Raw genomic sequence first — 17,516 nt, 5'->3', positions numbered from 1 at the left:
TGAACTCACTTTTTCGGAATTTGTTTTTCGGAAGATTGAACTCACTTTTTTCGGTTCAGAAAAATAAAGGCTCTGCTAGAGATGCTCTTAGTTGTTTCATTCACAAATACTCTCACGGCATACAGGTGGCACAATTTTTCAACAGAAGCAGACACACACTTGTTGACTCTAAAGGAGCCCTACCTACATAACACAAAGCTTCACCTTTGGTGAAAGTTTTTCACTGAGACAAGATTCGGCATGCAGAGCAGCGCGCTCGGAGCATGATTTTTTTCTGCAAATCAAGTTTACAGAAACATCTTCATATTCATTAAGCCGTTCAGTTGTGTCCACAGTTAATACCTCCAGCGCAGGGGCATTTTCCACAATATGTAGAAGAAATTCAAGTTGACCTCTTGCCCCTTTATATCCCGTCATATGCATACTCTTCAGATAAGTATATTCACACCGCTGAAGAGGCTGATTGTCCAAAGTACCATTGTTCGCAAAACAAAGGTGGCGACAGGTAGCAAACTGCAAGATTCAAACATGGTAGTATATATGATTAGCACAGTATATGGAAATACATACGTACGAAGGGGCCTCCCTTCGAATTTTAGTGTCCACTTAAACTGCCTATCACACAAATTTTGCATCCATGCACACAACAAGTTGTAACACCTACCACGAACAGAAGCAAGTATAGAAGGGCTAAAAGCAAATCGAATGCGGTGCCAAAGAAGAAAGATATCTATTGGCACATAAGAACCAAGAAGGGTACTTACATGGATCTCAAGCTTTTCAATAAATGGAGCTGCCCTCAGTATGGAAACTAGTACATATGGAAGCTTCTCAATATGTTGAGCTAATATACACATTAACAACTGTAAGCGCCTAAGATGGGAAAACTTGCATGTGTTATTCAACAATGATTGCACCTGCAAGGCAAAAAGAACTGTATTATTGAACTGATGATGTCCACCATAAATTTGATTGTAAATTCAATGCCATTCGAGGAGCAAACCTCTAGTTGTGGGCAAGTAATCTGGAGAGTCAGATTTTGCATGGTCGGAATACCATTCAGAAGTGCACTGACAGCATCTTGATAAGTTGCCTTGAAGAATCGTATATGTGCATTTTCCAGCTTCGAATGTTGAGCCATAACAATAGGAATAATGGGACCATCATATACAAAGGTAACGAGTTTCGTAACATGAAGTTCTATCCTGGTCACCTTACAGTATACAACTGTTAGGTGTCGAAGGCGGGACAACGGACGATCCAACTTTAGTTCGCCATTCAGGAAGCATCTGACTAAGCTGAGCCATCCAAGATTATAGCAATTGGACAGTATAACTTCAAGATCCTTTATAGTGATATCGACAAACTGCAAATAAAGCTTTCTCAGGCTTGGGAAACCTCTGAATTCAGATGGTGGTCTGAAAGATACAAAGCTAAGCTGTATACACTGTAGATGAGACATGTTGCTTCCACTATCCAAAAGGTGAAATGGAAATAAGTAGCGATCTACATCCGTGCGTCTCATGTTAATAGGCCGTAAATAGAAAACTATGCTCTTTGCCTGTGATGATACCGCAAATTTAACCCAATTATTTAGATGATCAACCAGCATTGCGTCGAACTCGAATCTGACATTGAACTCTTCAACCAACTTGGCATGGCACTTTTGCACGGCTGTATTGACATTATTGATGAATTTATGGATGCACTGGAGGTATTCTTTTCTTTCTAAAGTATCACGGCAACACCCAGTAGCACCAGTGAAACATAATTTGTAGCAGCAAATACCACAGATATATCTCCAATAGCTTGATAAAACAGTAGCTCTTGAAACTTCTTTAGCAGGCAACTTTGATACAATGGTGCACAGCAGATCCTGCGTCAATATCCCTCGAGATTAGCAGTTCCATCTATACAGAATTAACGCAGAAAAGAAAATTTGGCATACCTGTGGAAGGTCTTCCAGTTTAACATTTGGCCTCGCTTTCTTATAGATTGGTTTCCCACTGATACGGTTTGAGGAAGTTCTTTTGCATACTGTATTGTTGATCATTGTGCACCTGAAATTAACAAGGAAGAGTTTCTTATTTTGGTATTAACAAACGGATCACAAGGGTCAGAACTTAGATTACAGACAAGCACAAGTGTCTCGTTTGATCAATGAACCATAGGGTAGAGAAGAGAGGGACGAGGGAGAACAAGTAACCTGTAATGGCATACAATGGTGTTTCAGTCGAGAGGATTTGTCTAGTAATAAGAGGAATTGGAGTTGGGGCCGGCCGACTGCTCTGCTCTGCTCCAGTCCGAGCCTCCGACGCGAGCAAATCCAGGGATCGAAATCACGCTCTCGGTTGCAGAGATATAGCCAGGAAACGGCTGTGGTCGTTGGAAGTTTTTGATTCTAATTTTATACGAGTAGAAACAAAGGGAGTCCGAAGGGTGATCCTACTCTTCTCCAGATGCAGTGTTCGAGTCGTGATCCTCCAGAGTTCTAGTCGGACAGATTATGCGGCGGAAGTTTGGCTCTAATTTTAAGAGTAGAAATCAAGGGAGTTCGAAGGGCCAGCTGCCGGATTGTGCGCTCCTAGTAGCTCCCTTCTCTCGGCAGACTCGGCTCGAGTTGCTTCATCGCGGGCGTGATCCTACTCTTCTCCTGATCGAGTCTCCGAGTCGTGATCCTATCAAAGAGTTATGGGATCTCGACCTAAACAAATCCCTGATTTGCCGGAGATAAATTTGGTATGTGTGATTCATTTGGGGTTGTGCTACAACGAGGTCAACCTCGATTTCACCTTAACACGAGGTCACCCAGACAGTAAATAGTAAGCAAATCAGTTACGCTTCTTTCCTTTTAAAGCAAAAACGTCGCTCCTGGCCGGAACCAACCATCTGACCATCCCATGCTAGATCGCTCAAACTTTTTTTTTGTGGATTGCCCACCAAAAATTCTAGCGCTGATTTTTATTCCTCCCGCGGCAGAAAATCTCATCTCGTCAAACTATTTCATCGGCTGATTAAAAAGGCTACATCCTCTATCACCACTCACCAGACTGAAAAAGTAACATCCCACCACTATACCGGACTGAAAAGGCTACATTTCGTGTTGTCCAACAGAAAAAAATTACATCTCGTTAGCACACCCAATCGAAAAAGCTACATCTTGCGCATAAAAAGCTACATGTAAAATGGAAAAAGCTACATGAAAAAAAAATTACATCTCGTTACCGCACCCAATCGAAAAACCGAAAAACTACATCTCGTGCCGCCCCTTATGACGAAAAAGCTACATCTCGCGCCGCCCCGCCCAACAGAAAAAGCTACATCCCGCCTCGCCCCGTCCGACGAAAAAGCTACATCTTGTCCCACCCCGCCCGACGAAAAACCTACATCTCGCGCCGCCTCGCCTAGTAGAAAAAGCAAAATCTTGCTCCGCTCGACGAAACAACTACATCGTGTGTCGTCCCGCCAAACATAAAAAGCTACAACTCGCCCCAGCCGATGAAAAAACTACATCTCACGTCGCCCCCGCCCGACGAAAAAGTTACATCTCGTGCCACCCCGTCCAACGGAGAAAACTATAGAAGTTCCATTATCCTACTGTGATACTGTCCTTTGTTGTGTTTCGTTACATCCAGTGGCGGAGCCAGGTCGGATGCATAGCCCAGGCAGACTACAAAAGCTAGTTGTTGATGGCTGCATGCCCATTTAAACTAATGATTAATTTGTTGATTTCTGCTGCAACCTCAACCTAGAACAATGCTGCAACCTCAACGAAGAACAATGGGAGGAGCCCGAGCAGCTGCCCAGGTATGCCGGACTGAAGCTCCGCCACTGGTTACATCCCTTACTTCAGTAGCAACAAAGTTCTATCAACAGTGAAACAAAAACGAGAAATTACAAGAAGAAGGTTAGCTGCAACTAGTAGGTCAAAATGGAACTACAGATCATATCAGAAACATAATGAAATGGCAAATAAAATCAATATACTACATGTTACAAAAAGTAGGATGTATCAAATCAGAAACAAAAAAGTTCCATCATATCACTTCGGGAACAAACACATAAAAGGTAACATTTGAAGCTAGCTTGCATCTGGCTTATTTCAATCTAGCAGGCTCGACTATCATAGGAAAAATAACTTGCATCAGGAAACACTTAGAGCATCTGTAACAATAACCGTAAAAGTGGCCGAAATCGAAAAAGTCCGGCAAAAATACGGATTCAGGCTGAAACTGGGCCAGAACGGAGACCGAACTCGTGGCCTGACCCGTAAAACGAGTTCGGGGGCCCGAGAAACTCGGCGGCCGCCCCGTATTAAAAGGGGCCACGGAGGGGAGTTCGGTTTCCAAACCCTACCCCCTTCGCCGCTTTCACTCCCTCCGCTGCCGCCTGCTTCTGCTCCGGCGAGCAATCCAACTCGCAGCAGCCACCACTCCCCCCTCCTCCACGGTGCGATGACCTCCTGTGGTGGCTCAGCAGGGCGCGACGCGGGATTGGGCGGCGGGGAATCGCCACCGCGGCCCCCCCATGTTCCGCACCGACGCGGAACGCCGGAAGTGGAACCGGTCGGCGGACGCGCGCAAGCGCAGCGCCCGCCGGTGGATGAAATGGGGCTTGACGCCCCCAGGGAAGCTGGCGAGGTACGCCAACGGCGGCGAGGGCTCGTCGTCAGGCGGCTCGAGCCGCCCACCGCGGCCCCTCGTCGACGACAGATCCGATGAAGAGGAGCTCCTCCCCGCGCGTTCACCGACGTTCTCGCTAGGCGACTACGTCCACGGCTCCGACGAGGAGGACGCCGTGGTCGCGCAGGTAGCAGCGATCTCCGCGGCGGAGGCCCGCGCTCGCTTCCGCCGGGAGGAGGCAGACGTCGTCCGCCAAGTGCGCAAGTACGAGACAACACGCCGGGAGGAGCGCGTCCGCCGCGTCAAGCTCGAGGCTTGACGCCGAGGAGTGAAGCTCCTTACCAGCGTCGACGCCGTCGTCCGCCTTGACGCTCCGCCACCACCGTCACCGCCACGCGCAGAGACCAATTAGGCCGCATTTTGCTTCAAACTAGTTATCGCGGTTAGGTTTACTAAGTAATTTAGGTTTAATTTATCGAATTATGTAACTTTTGTAACTTTTGATGTTCAATTGGAGCATCAAATCCATCTATATATATGATCATCGACCAATTTTCCCGCGATATTTGAAATGCAATTTTTCAGTTCGTGTTTTATGGGTTCTGCTCTGTGACAACGTTTTTCCGACGCGTAAACACGAGTTTGGTAAGCTGAACTCCGAATTTTCAGTTCACGTGTTTACGGGGCTCTGCTAGAGATGCTCTTAGCATGGCAAACAGGTTCCATCTAGCTTCCCATATGTAGCTAGCAAAGCCTCCATCTAGCAGGTTACATCACAGACAAAGTTGCATCAAACAGAATATAGCAAAGGTAACATCAGGGCCTCAGGGGTAAAAGGAATATTTTTTTTTGCATCTGACCGAAAAATACAAAAGTAACATGTAGCAGGTTCCATCTAATAAATAGAAGTTATTTGAAGGAAACAAAAGATCTAGCTTCTACCTAGCACGTTGCATCATCTAGCAGGTTGCATGGAGATGTGCATTTGGTCTTATTTCAAAACAAGTCATTTGGGAAAAACGTTGGGACAACATTTCAGGCTTTTTGCTCTTTAATCTCAGGGAGTAAAGGCTCTTACTAATTGTAGTATCTGAGATACATCACATGTTACTCCCATCCAAAGGAAAAATAAGGATGGAGCTCATATCAATGTTACATTTGGAACAAAAACCAAAAGGAACAACACATGATTTCAATCAAACCTGCCCCGTTGGAAAAATTACATCTAATTAAAGGTTACATCCTATATAAACTACCATCCCATTTAATTAACAGAGGTGAAGCCCAACATTTGCAGCATGTAACTACCGTGGCCGGAGCTGCACATCATCTCGTGTACACAAAGGAACAGATCATGTGACATGGATGTAGTTTTAAGCTGGTTAAGCCGCCAGAAAATCCCACGCCACAAGCACCACACGGATCTTGTTCACAACGACGAAGACAAACAAAATCCCGCGATGTAACCTGATGACGAGATCGAGGAAACCGCATCAGTTTCATGGCGCGTGCCGAGGTGGAGGAACTCCCGGAGATAATCAGGCACGAGCTTTGACCTGCGGATCAGGTAGGCAGCGGCAGAGGCAGCGTCAACCTCGCCGACGTAGAGTCGAGGACGGAGATGCCCGTGGTAGTTAGGGGCACAAGCAGCGTTTGGGCGACCTGGGCGTCGTCGATGACGAGCTTGAGGGTCCCGTGGGAGGAGGCGTCGTTGATAGACGAAGACCACGGTGCTGCTGCACTGGAGGCAGCCCTCCCGACCCCAGCAACCCATGTGGATGCGCTCGCCGGCGTACACATCCAGGGCGGTGAGGATGGCATAGATCTGACTGGAGGCTCGGGGATGCGGGTGAAGGTGATGAAGGCGGCGGCGAGCTGAAGCACGGCCGTGGGCGCCGCGCTGCTGCTCCGTCAGACGCCACCATTTTCGAATCACGATTATCTTCTCGTGGAGGGCTCAGCCGCCGGACCGAACGAGGAAGAGGAGATGAGAAAGGGAGGGGAATGAATTAGCTCTCTCTGTCGCGCATCCTCTGGCTGCCCGTGACGCCACTAACCTTGATAGGCTGGACTACCATACGATGCTAATCGTGCGTTCCTGTATGTGACCTCGCTGGATGACCAAATCAAGGTCGACTACGAAATAGATATTGCGTACAAAATCTACCAAATTATTTTCCAACAATGCAAATCAGCAACTCCACCTTCACCCAGCTGCGGGATGCGGCTTTTCTGTCTCCCTGAGCTCCTCTGCCCGCCGCCGCGTGGTCACACTCTGAGATCCGAATACTCCATTGACGCGTGGGATCCAGGGCTTCAATACCCGCCAGACACGCGCGGAACCAAGGGCCCCTCTGCCCACCAGACACGCGGGTGGCGCCGGCGCGGCATCTCCGGCGACCAAGGTCGGGGAAATCCGGCACCCAGGCGACACATTTTTTCATTTTCCCTCACGATTTCGCTCTCGATGATTTTTGCCCGCCTGCACCCCCAATCCTAGCTTTTCCCTTTTGCCTCCCCTGTTGGTTCTGCCGCGGGCACTGAAGAATTGACGAGCTGAAGAAACCAGAGAAATTTCAACTTGATCCAATGCTCGGTGCTACCATGGTACTAATTGCAGCCTTGCGATTTTGGAGAAGAATTTCTATCGAGGGGGGATGAGGAAAGTCAGGGAGAGTAGTGGATTACTTGAAAATCGGATTCGCCTCCTATGATCGCCTGAGTTGCCGTGGCCGGCTTGGAGTCGCCGGCGGCGCCCCTCCTCTGCCTCTTCCTGACGAACAGGGGAGCACGAACGGGCGGATTAGTTCGATCGAGCACTCCAGTATCTCGAGATATAATAGTAAGATTTTTAATTTAAATATAAATAACAAGTTTGCCACTAAGGTATTTGGGGCATTCACGTCGGGTTTTGGGCCTCCGTCGGTGGCGGGTGGGGGCTAAAACATTTTCCTTCACCGGACTCTCAATTGTGCAGTGCGTAGCGGCCATTTACAAAAAAATAACTCAAAAGTAAAAAAAAAAAGTACAGACTGATTCTCTGGACAAACTATTTCACCCATCTAACCCTTTTGTGTGGCGCCCTTCTCATGCTGGGACGCCAAAAGAACACTTCGTCGGGTTCAGCTTAAGGCAGAATTTGTCGAGGTTGTCAAAAGTTTCTTTGAGATCCTCGATCAGCGTTGTCCCCTTTTTTGATGTGATGACGACATCATCGATGTATACTTGCACGTTTTTCCCGATCTGTGTTGCTAAACATTTACGCATCATCCTCGATATGTTGCTCCCGCGTTTTTTAGACCGAAGGGCATTGTCTTGTAGCAAAACACGCCGTACGGTGTAATAAACGCTTGTCTTGGCTTCATCATCTTCTTTTAATCTGATCTGGTTATAACCGGAGTATGCATCCAAAAAGGAAAGACGTTCACAACCTGCAGTGGAGTCGATAATTTGATCGATCCTTGGGAGGGAAAGTGATCCTTAGGACAATGTTTGTTGAGACACGTAAAGTCGACGCACATGCGAAGGATCTGTCGTGTTTTTCTTCGGCACCATCATCGGGTTAGCTACCCATGTGGCTTACGTAGATATCTCTACGATAAAACCAGCTTCCTCTAGTCGATTTATTTCGATAGCATGGATTTGCGGTTTGGTTCCGAAAAACGCCGCAAAGGTTGTCCGATTGGTTTCATTGTTGGATCCAAATTTAGGTGGTGCTCGGCAAGTTCCACTGGGTACTCCTGGCATGTCGGCTGGACACCATGCGAAGATTTTCCGGTTCTCACGGAGGAACTCGACGAGCGCGCTTTCCTATGCGATATCCATGTTGTTTGCAATGGATGTCGTCTTTTTGGATCCGTCGGGTGAATCCGCACCTCCTTAGAATTTTTCTACGTGTTGAAAGTTGATTCCTTGTTTGGCCTTCCGACGTACGGCGATACGTCGTAATCGGTCATGCTCTTCGACGCCAAGTATTCCGCTTGCATCCCGAAGGTTTCGACAATCGATGGAAATCCTTGTCGCACTTATCAGCTAAGCGAAACTCCCTTTGACCGTGATTGGTCCCTTGGGTCCGGGCAATCTCCATAACGGGTATGTATAGTGTGGTACTGCCATAAATCTAGCGTATGCTGGTCGTCCCAACAAAGCGTGGTACTTGTGATGGGAAATCCACGACTTCAAACTCCAGCTTCTCGATTCTATAATTTTCTCGGGTTCCAAAGCCGAACGTCGAGGTTGATCTTCCCCAATGGGTAACTTGGTTTTTCTGGTGTGATGCCGTGGAACCTTGTGTCTGTTGGCTTCGGGTTTGCTAAGGATATGTTCATCTTCCTCAATGTATCTGCGTACATGAGGTTTAGGCTGCTGCCGCCATCTATGAATACTCGAGAAACGTCAAATCCTCGCGATAGCTGCTGGCGAGAATGAGTGCTGACTGCCACTGGTCGAGGAACCTGCTGCGGGTGGTCCGCTATGGTGAAGCCGATGTCTTGTCACGACCAATTGAGGTACTCAACGCTGTTGGTGGAGGCATTTTCTCTCGCCATGAACACTGTCGCGATATTACTTTTTGAGCTCTATTGGATGGCCTTCCCTTCGAATCATCGACACTCTGCTCCGTTGGAGTTAGGATCAACATAGGGTGGTGGTGCTTGGTGCTTGCCGCTATTACGAGCTGGTGTTGATTGCCTTCGTAATCGCGGGAGGTGGCGGTAGATGAATTTCGCTCCTAGGCTCCCGAGGGTTTCTCTGTGCTTGCTCGTGCGTGAGCGTTTTCGCACATCCGAACATTGCTTGGAAATTTCGACAATCTTTCTGCAGGTGTCCTGACTTGTCTTTTCCCATTGCTATCGAGGAAAAAATGCATCCGGCACGGTCCGTTCGAGCATTTCTTCGGGAGACATAAAAGGTCGTGGAAACCTTGGCCCACTATTTTGCTGTGACGGGAGTCGTCCCTATTATCGCCTCGCTGCTCATTGCTTCTCCGATAATCATCTCTGTTGCTTGCTCCTGTATTTGACCGAAATCCTGCCGAAATTTGCCCTGGGCGTCGTAGTTCCGATGCGTCGAGGAAATCGTCGCCTCGTCGATAATTTCGACTACGGTCCTCCTACGGCGACTGTGTCGTTTATTGTGGACAGCGTCTTCTCCGTCTGCCCATCTATTTGCTATCTCCATCAACGCGGATACTGTTTTTGGATTGGTCCTTCCCAAGTCCTCGACAAAATCTCCGCGCTCGATTCCTGCGACAAACGCATCTATTGCTCTCTCGTCGGATATATTTTCTGCCGAGTTTTTTATGATGTTCCACCTTTGGATGTATTTTCTCATTGACTCATCGGCTTTTGTCGACACGCCCTCAACTCTTCCAACGATGCGGGCTTCTTGCATGTGGATCTAAAGTTCTTGACGAAAACGTCCTCGAAACTTTCCCGAGTGTCGATAGATCTGGCGGAAGTTTTTTGATCCAAGATCGAGCGGCTCCACTTAAGTGCACCTGAATACTTTGCATGGCTGTTGCTCTAGTTCCTCCGGTTAGCTTTACCGTCTCGAGGTAATCAGTTAGCTTGATCCTCCGGGTCTTGCAAGCCGTCGAACTTTTTAAAGTGATCGGGTAACTTGAATCTGAGGGGACTCGAGTTTTCGGACTCTTCTCGTGAAGCACGGTAGACCGCACATATCCTCGTCATTAAGCTCCGGGGACTGCCGATGATCTCTTCTGCTTTGCCTTGCTCTGTCGACCCTTGCTTGCACTCCTGTGTCTCTTGCTCCACTTGGTCCTTCTGGAGCTGCCGCCGTTACTGCTGCAGGTCGTGGACTATTTTGCCTTGCTGCTCCTTCGGGAGGCGTTGCTACGAACGCTGTCCCCATAGCTCCAACTCCTGCTAATGCCATGTTGTATAATGTTTCCCTTGGATCTCCTGGGGGTGGCTTGGATGCGAGGATGTAAGCTTGTGTCGCCATATACCCAGCTTCTGGTGTCCTAGGGATAATATTTCCTCTTGTATCTATCGACATAAAGGACATGTCGAGGTTTTGAACCAAGTACTCTCTGTCTGCTTCGGGTATGTGTTGTAGCCTTGATCTTCCTCTGTTCCGAGCCTCCCTGTGGCTATCACCCGAAATTCTAGACTGTCCACTTAGATCTGCCCTTCTCCTGCTGGATGCAGAAGCTGCCGCCTTTCTCTTGTTCAACTCAGCCTGTCCGTTTTTCTATTTCTCGGGCGGTTCGTGCGAGCATATATTGATAAGCTTGCGGTTCTTGAGCTGTAGGCTGTTGTCGTCATTGGTTACGAACCATCTATGGCTTTTGCCGCTCTATCCCAGAGCTGCTCGTGGAAGTTGAACTCGACGCGTGGTGTGGGCCCGACGTATTTAGTGCCCATACCTCTCCTTAGATACGAGGGATCGACAAAAGGATTTCCCAATTGATCGAAAGCCTCCGATGTTTCCTCCTGATCTTCGATAGCATAAATCTGATGATATTTTGTACTCGAGATCTATGTTGGGTTCGGTGACATCATTGTTGAGATTGATGAAGACCTTGCCTTGTGAGAGATTTGTCGATGAAGTTGTAGCTTGTCGACATCGCTTGAGCCATCGCTTATATATGAGTCCGCGGATGACCCAGACGATGCGTTGCTGAAGGTTTTGGCGAGTTTCTCTCTCGCTCTGGTGCTGACGTAGCGTGTTGCCGAAGTTTCTTCTTCTGACTCAGTTGATGATGCATAGCTTGAAAATTCAGAATCGACCGCCGACGATCCCGACGAAATCGGAATTTCGACACGATACGATCCTTCTTTCTTGACGCGAAAGTGGAACCTTCCGAACGTCATCTCCGAGGGCTCCGCCAGATACGCATATGCATCCAAACGGGAGGGTGGGTGAGGAACAAAATCAACGGGACCAGATAGCGATCCGTTTACCTCGATCCATAGTGTTGCTTCCGGTTGACGATGTCGAAGATCTTGAACGTGCCATCGAGATCAGATCCTTACGCCTCTAATCCCCACGGACGGCGCCAATTGACAAGGGATTAACTTGTCAATGCCTATGGATTATAGGCTAGGGTTTAGTTAGAAGTAGAGGGCAAGTAGATCTCGAAGGTTTCAGCCGAAAAGTACTCGACGAATATGAAAACTAGGGTTTGCAGACAATGATTCGATGATCTTCTCGTCCCTCGACCCCCCCTTTATATAGGTGGAGCCGAGGGATTCGTGCTATACAAGGATTACATAGTCCGGGACGGTTTCTAACTCATCCCGCCAGATTACAAATAACACTTCCTATTACAACTCTATCTTTTCCTTAAATACATCTTGGGCTCTCGAGTCTTCTTATTCTTCGGGTAATGGGCCTTCAATAAACCCCGGGTACTATATTAGGCAGGCCCATTTGGGATGCCTATGTCACCGGCCCCCATTTTTCGGCTAAGGACTTGAGGATTTGTGGCTCAGTACCCCCTGGAAATGGGACGGATATTTGCCCGGATTTGCCCCAGGGCCGGATAATCCGGGCCGGATATTTCCAAAATATCCGGCCTCCTCGAAATCGGCTAAGGACCTGAAGAAAAGCAGCTCTGGACATGGGCCGGACATTTGGCCGGATTTTCGCAGCGGCCGGATTTTCCGGGGGGGGGGATTATCCGGCCCTAACTTAGGCCGGATTATCCGGCCCCCCGGAAGCTCCAACGGCTGGAAATTGGAAGGGGTATTTATACCCCCTTCTTCTACCTTGCTTCTTGCTCAATCATTTGCACAAAAATCTGCCAAGTCTCACCACCATTAGAGCCACCTCAAGAACACAAGATTTGCAAGATCTCCTTCCTCCCCCAACCAAAGCTCTTGATCTTTGGAGATTCGAAGGAGAAGACACCGATCTACATCATCACCGAAGCGATTTACATTTCCCCCTCATTTGTTTGAGGGCGCTCTTGCTAGTGTTCCTATTTGGTTCCCTAGTTGATTGTTGTTGATGTGTTGTTGTTGATTGTTGTATTGTTACAGATTTGGGAGCCTCCAATTCGGTTGTGGATGTGTGCCCCAAGAACCTTGTAAAGGCCCGGTTTCCGCCTCGAGGAAATCCCTTAGTGGAAGTGGGCTAGGACTTCGTGGCGTTGCCCATAGGAGATCTGAGTGAAGCCTTCGTGGCTGTTGGTTTGGCTTTCGTAGCAACCACACTCCTCCAAACGTAGACGTACCTTCTTGCAAAGGAAGGGAACTACGGGAATCATCTCCGTGTCATCGCGTGCTCCACTCTCGGTTACCTCTATCCTATTCTATCTCTTATATTGCGTAGCTATATCTTGCTTAGTTGATTACCTTGTCATCTAGGTAAATTCACTTAGTTGCATATCTAGAGAATTTACCTTTGTGTCAAGCCTAAATTGAAAAAGAACTAAAAATTGGTTAGCACCTATTCACCCCCCCTCTAGGTGCGGCATACGATCCTTTCAATTGTTATCAGAGCCTCGGCTCTTATTTCGGGCTTAACCGCCTAAGAGTATCCAGACGAAGAACCTATGGAAGGGGACGCTAGGATGGTCACCATGGATGATTTCAATTCGTTGAGGTCCTCCATGGAAGCTCAAATGGAAAGCATGAGAAAAATGATTTCCGAGCTTTTGACTCCGGCCCCTCCCATGGCTCCCACCAAAGAGGTAAATGTCACGGATGCGTTAGAAGAGGGAGATGCTTCGGTATTACCCTCCACTACCACACCCGTGGATGGTGATAACTTAAACACTATCAAATCTACCATTGCATCTCCTAGGGGAACTAGTGGAGGTGGGAGCTACAATCGAGTGGCTCCACCTTTTCTATCTCCCGATATACCGGTTCCCCATCCTCATATAAACATTCGGGGCGACCCACCTAAGTTTTCCGTTAATGATTTCGATACTTGGCAATTTGAGTTTAGCTCTCATGTTCGCAGTGCCTCCAATGAACTTTGGAGAATCATCGTGGAAGGGTTCAAGCCTTACAACCCCGACAAGTTGACTAGAAGAGAAGCGGTTGATAGTAAACTCAACAACACCGCCTTGCACATGATTCAAACTAGTGTGGGGACAAAGGATTTGTCTCGTGTTCGGAATTTCACCACCGCCAAGGAAGCTTGGGATGGTTTGGCCGCTAGTTGCATTGTAAGTGAGAGCATGAGAAGGAACAAGTATAATGCTCTTCGGAATAAAGCCAAATGATTCATGAGGCTACCGGATGAAGATCATGAAGTCATGTATGGGAGACTTCTCACCGTTGCTGATGCTTTCCGGAATGTTGGTGCCACCCACATCAATGACTCTTGGATCAAGGATAAGTACATCGATTGCATGATGCCGTTTGAACCCATTGATGTCAAGACTCTTGTCGGTAGAGAATGCTATCCCTCTCTCACTTCTCAACAAGCCGTGCACGAGATGCAAGCTCTCAAGGTGCTTGAGCAAAACTCTCATGATTCTCGCAATCGAGCTCTTGGGATGTCAAAAGGGTCCAACCTTGCCTTGGTAGTCAACTCCGTGGAAGAAGTGATTCCTCAAGAATCTTATAGGGCATCTTGGAGTATGTCCTATCCGGAAGACTTGGAACACCACTACCATGACCACATGGCATTCCATGCAAACATATTTTGGGTTGACCCATCCAAGGCCAAGGAAGACAACATCAAGAGAAACAACTCAAGGGGCTTCACAAGCTCGGGCCCAAGAACAAGATATTGCTACAATTGTGATGACAAGCGCCATTTCATTGCCGAGTGCCCCTATGAGAATAGGGAGACTCATGGTGGAAGGCTCATCCCCAAGGACAAGAGCAAAGACTCAAAGGGCAAGTATTCAAAGGCCCCCAACAAGAAATTCTACAACAAGAGCAAGAAGGGCAAAAGGCCCTCAAGGATTGTGCTAGTGACTAAAGAAGAATATTCTTCCGATGAAGTTGAAAGTTCTAGTGATGATGAAGAAGAAAGCTCAAAGGAAGTGGCCGCCATTGTCACTACCAACATTCCCTCTTCCTCTCTCTTTGATTCACCCAATGAGAATCCTCAAATCAAGAATGCACATTGCTTCATGGCAAGGTCCACCTTGGACACATCAATTGTGCTATCAACTCGAGAAGAGTATACCTCCGGAGATGATGATGTTGATGATGAAGAAGAAGATGCAACCTCAAATGGATTGGTTGCCCTTGCCTCCCTCTCCACTAACTCTTCATCAACAAGTGAATCTCCCAATGAGGTCATTCATGTGGAGGAAGAAATTTGCCTCATGGCTAAATCTTCCGAGGTATCATCTCCTAACCCCTCTACGCCTAACATTTCAAATGATCTAGGGGTTGATCTTGCTAGTCTAAAAGTGAAACAAGAAATGCTAGAGTTTGATGATTTCATTCTTAACCTACAAGGTAACACTAAAAAACATGTTTCAAATCTCATGGTTCGTATAGCTCAACTAAATGGTACTCTTGAGAAAAAATGCCAAATAGAGAGAGAAGACTCTCCTGAAATACATGCTCTTAAAAATGCTCTTGAGGAATGTCAAGAAACCATAGCATCTCTTGAAGAGAGGCTAGAAAATCTTGAAGAACCTCAAGATAAACTTAACAAGCTCACTAAAGCTAGAGATCTTGCTAGAGCTAAGACTAAAGTGCTTATAAAGGAAAAGGCCAAATTTGGTGTTGATCATGAGAAACTTGTGAAGGATCTAGATGAACTAGACAAGGCTCACAAAGCCTTGAAGAGTGAATACTCTCTCCTCTCCAAGTCTTATGAGCAACTTCAAATTAGGCTTGCTTCATATGACATACCTAGTACCTCTACTCCTTCATGTGATCATGCAAATATTATTGAGGAAAATGCTAGGTTGAAGGATGAACTTGCTAAGGCCTCCTCTCCCCAAAGTAAACTTTCCTTGGATGATCTTTTGAGTAAGCAAAGGTCAAACAATGGGAAGGAGGGACTTGGTTATAATGCCAAGGCTAAAAAGGCAAACAAGAACCAAGCCCGCACATGAGAAAAAGGAAGCCACCACTAATGGTGAAACCCCAAAGGGCAAAACCATTAATGATGATGGTGCGGGAATTGATAACCCTCACTATGTTCTATTTAAAGATTATTATGGTGATGTTTATGCTAAATATGTTGGCCCATATGATGGTTATGTTGCTTGGTCTATTTGGGTCCCAAAGACCCTTGTTGCTAACAAAAGAGGACCCATTGAGAAATGGGTACCTAAATCCAAGAATTGATCTCATGTAGGACTATGCCGCCGGAGGTTCAAAATGGGTACTTGATAGTGGATGTACAAGTCATATGACCGGCGGCAAGAACCTTGTCAAGGAGTTGAGGCCCAACATAAATAATATCATCGTCTCCTTTGGCGATAATTCTACATCCGAGGTATTGGGTTTTGGCAAGGTTGTGGTTGCACACAACATTACTCTTGTGGATGTCATGCTTGTCAAAACCCTTGGTTACAATTTGCTTTCTGTTTCCGCCCTTGGCAAGATGGGTTTCGCCGTCTTTATTGATAAAGATATTGTGGTCCTCTTGTGAAGCAAGACTCTAAAAGTCGCTTTTGTTGGGTATCGCGAACACAACTTGTATGTGGTGGACTTTTTGGGGACCACCACGACAAGTGCGATGTGCCTATTCGGAAAGGCGGATGTGGGTTGGTTGTGGCATCGCCGCCTAGCCCATGTCAACATGAGAACTTTGCAAAGTCTTCACAAGGGGAACCATATTGTGGGACTAATGGAAAATGTGTCTTTTGCCAAAGATCGTGTTTGTAGGGCTTGTGTTGAAGGCAAAATGCATGACTCTCCGCATCCAAGCAAGACTATCATCTCTTCCAAGAGGATCTTGGAGCTCCTTCATGTGGATCTCTTTGGTCCCGTTGCTCATGCAAGTCTTGGTGCGAAGAAACATTGCTTGGTGATTGTTGATGATTACTCAAGATACACTTGGGTCTACTTTCTCAAGACGAAAGATGAGACTCAACAAATATTCATTGACTTTGCTCCCGAGGTGCAACGCCAACACAACCTCCTCATTATGGCAATAAGAAGTGACAACGGCTCCGAGTTCAAGAACTATACACTCAATGATTTTCTTAGTGATGAAGGGATTCGACATCAATATTCCGCTGCTTACACCTGATACGTCTCCAACGTATCTATAATTTCTGATGTTCCATGCTTGTTTTATGACAATACCTACATGTTTTGCTCACACTTTATAATGTTTTTATGCATTTTCTGGAACTAACCTATTAACAAGATGCTGAAGTGCCGGTTCCTGTTTTCTCGCTGTTTTTGGTTCCGGAAAGGCTGTTCGGGCAATATTCTCGGAATTCGACGAAACGAAGACCAAACATCATAATTCACCGAGATGGACCAGGACACCGAAGGGGAGTCAGAGGGGAGGCCTGGGGCCCCCACACCATAGGGCCGCGCGAGCAGGCCCCTGGCCGCGCCGGCCTATGGGGAGAGCGCCCTGGTGCCCCTCATGCGCCGCCTCTTCTCCTATATAAGCCCTTTCGACCTAAAAACGCGAGACGAATTGACGAAACTCTAGAAAGACTCCAGGGGCGCCGCCGCCATCGCGAAACTCCAATTCGGGGGACAGAATCTCTGTTCCGGCACGCCGCCGGGACGGGGAAGTGCCCCCGGAAGCCATCTCCATCGAAGCCACCGCCTCCATCATGCTCTGTGAGTAGTTCCCCCATGGACTATGGGTTCTAGCAGTAGCTAGTTGGTACCCTCTATCCCATGTACTTCAATACAATGATCTCATGAGCTGCCTTACATGATTGAGATCCATCTGATGTAATCGGTGTTGTGTTAGTTGGGATCCGATGGATGATACATTATGATTAGTCTATCTATAAAGTTTGTGAAGTTATTG

General features: G+C 47.3%; 1 protein-coding gene across 1 annotated transcript; it reads right to left on the bottom strand.

Annotated features, from left to right (window-relative positions):
* Positions 1–90: 90 nt before the first annotated feature.
* On the bottom strand, positions 91–7,419 carry LOC124668360 (F-box/FBD/LRR-repeat protein At1g13570-like). The gene is made up of 5 exons (XM_047205521.1): positions 7,311–7,419; positions 1,949–2,060; positions 1,004–1,876; positions 765–917; positions 91–513 (listed from the first exon to the last, which is right to left on the bottom strand). The coding sequence occupies exons 2-5, from the start codon at positions 2,051–2,053 to the stop codon at positions 184–186; spliced, it is 1,461 nt and encodes a 486-aa protein (XP_047061477.1). The 5' UTR covers positions 2,054–2,060; positions 7,311–7,419; the 3' UTR covers positions 91–183.
* Positions 7,420–17,516: the final 10,097 nt, after the last annotated feature.

Source organism: Lolium rigidum, chromosome 6, assembly GCF_022539505.1.
Source record: "Lolium rigidum isolate FL_2022 chromosome 6, APGP_CSIRO_Lrig_0.1, whole genome shotgun sequence".
Lineage (NCBI taxonomy): Eukaryota > Viridiplantae > Streptophyta > Magnoliopsida > Poales > Poaceae > Lolium > Lolium rigidum.
This window is presented reverse-complemented; position numbering and strand designations above follow the sequence as displayed.

Coding starts and splice junctions, on each gene's coding strand:
- LOC124668360 (XM_047205521.1), bottom strand. CDS start 2,053: ATGATCAACAATACAGTATGCAAAAGAACTTCCTCAAACCGTATCAGT. Junction 1,877..1,948: donor AACTGGAAGACCTTCCACAG/GTATGCCAAATT, acceptor ATATTGACGCAG/GATCTGCTGTGCACCATTGT. Junction 514..764: donor TTGAAAAGCTTGAGATCCAT/GTAAGTACCCTT, acceptor TGAATCTTGCAG/TTTGCTACCTGTCGCCACCT.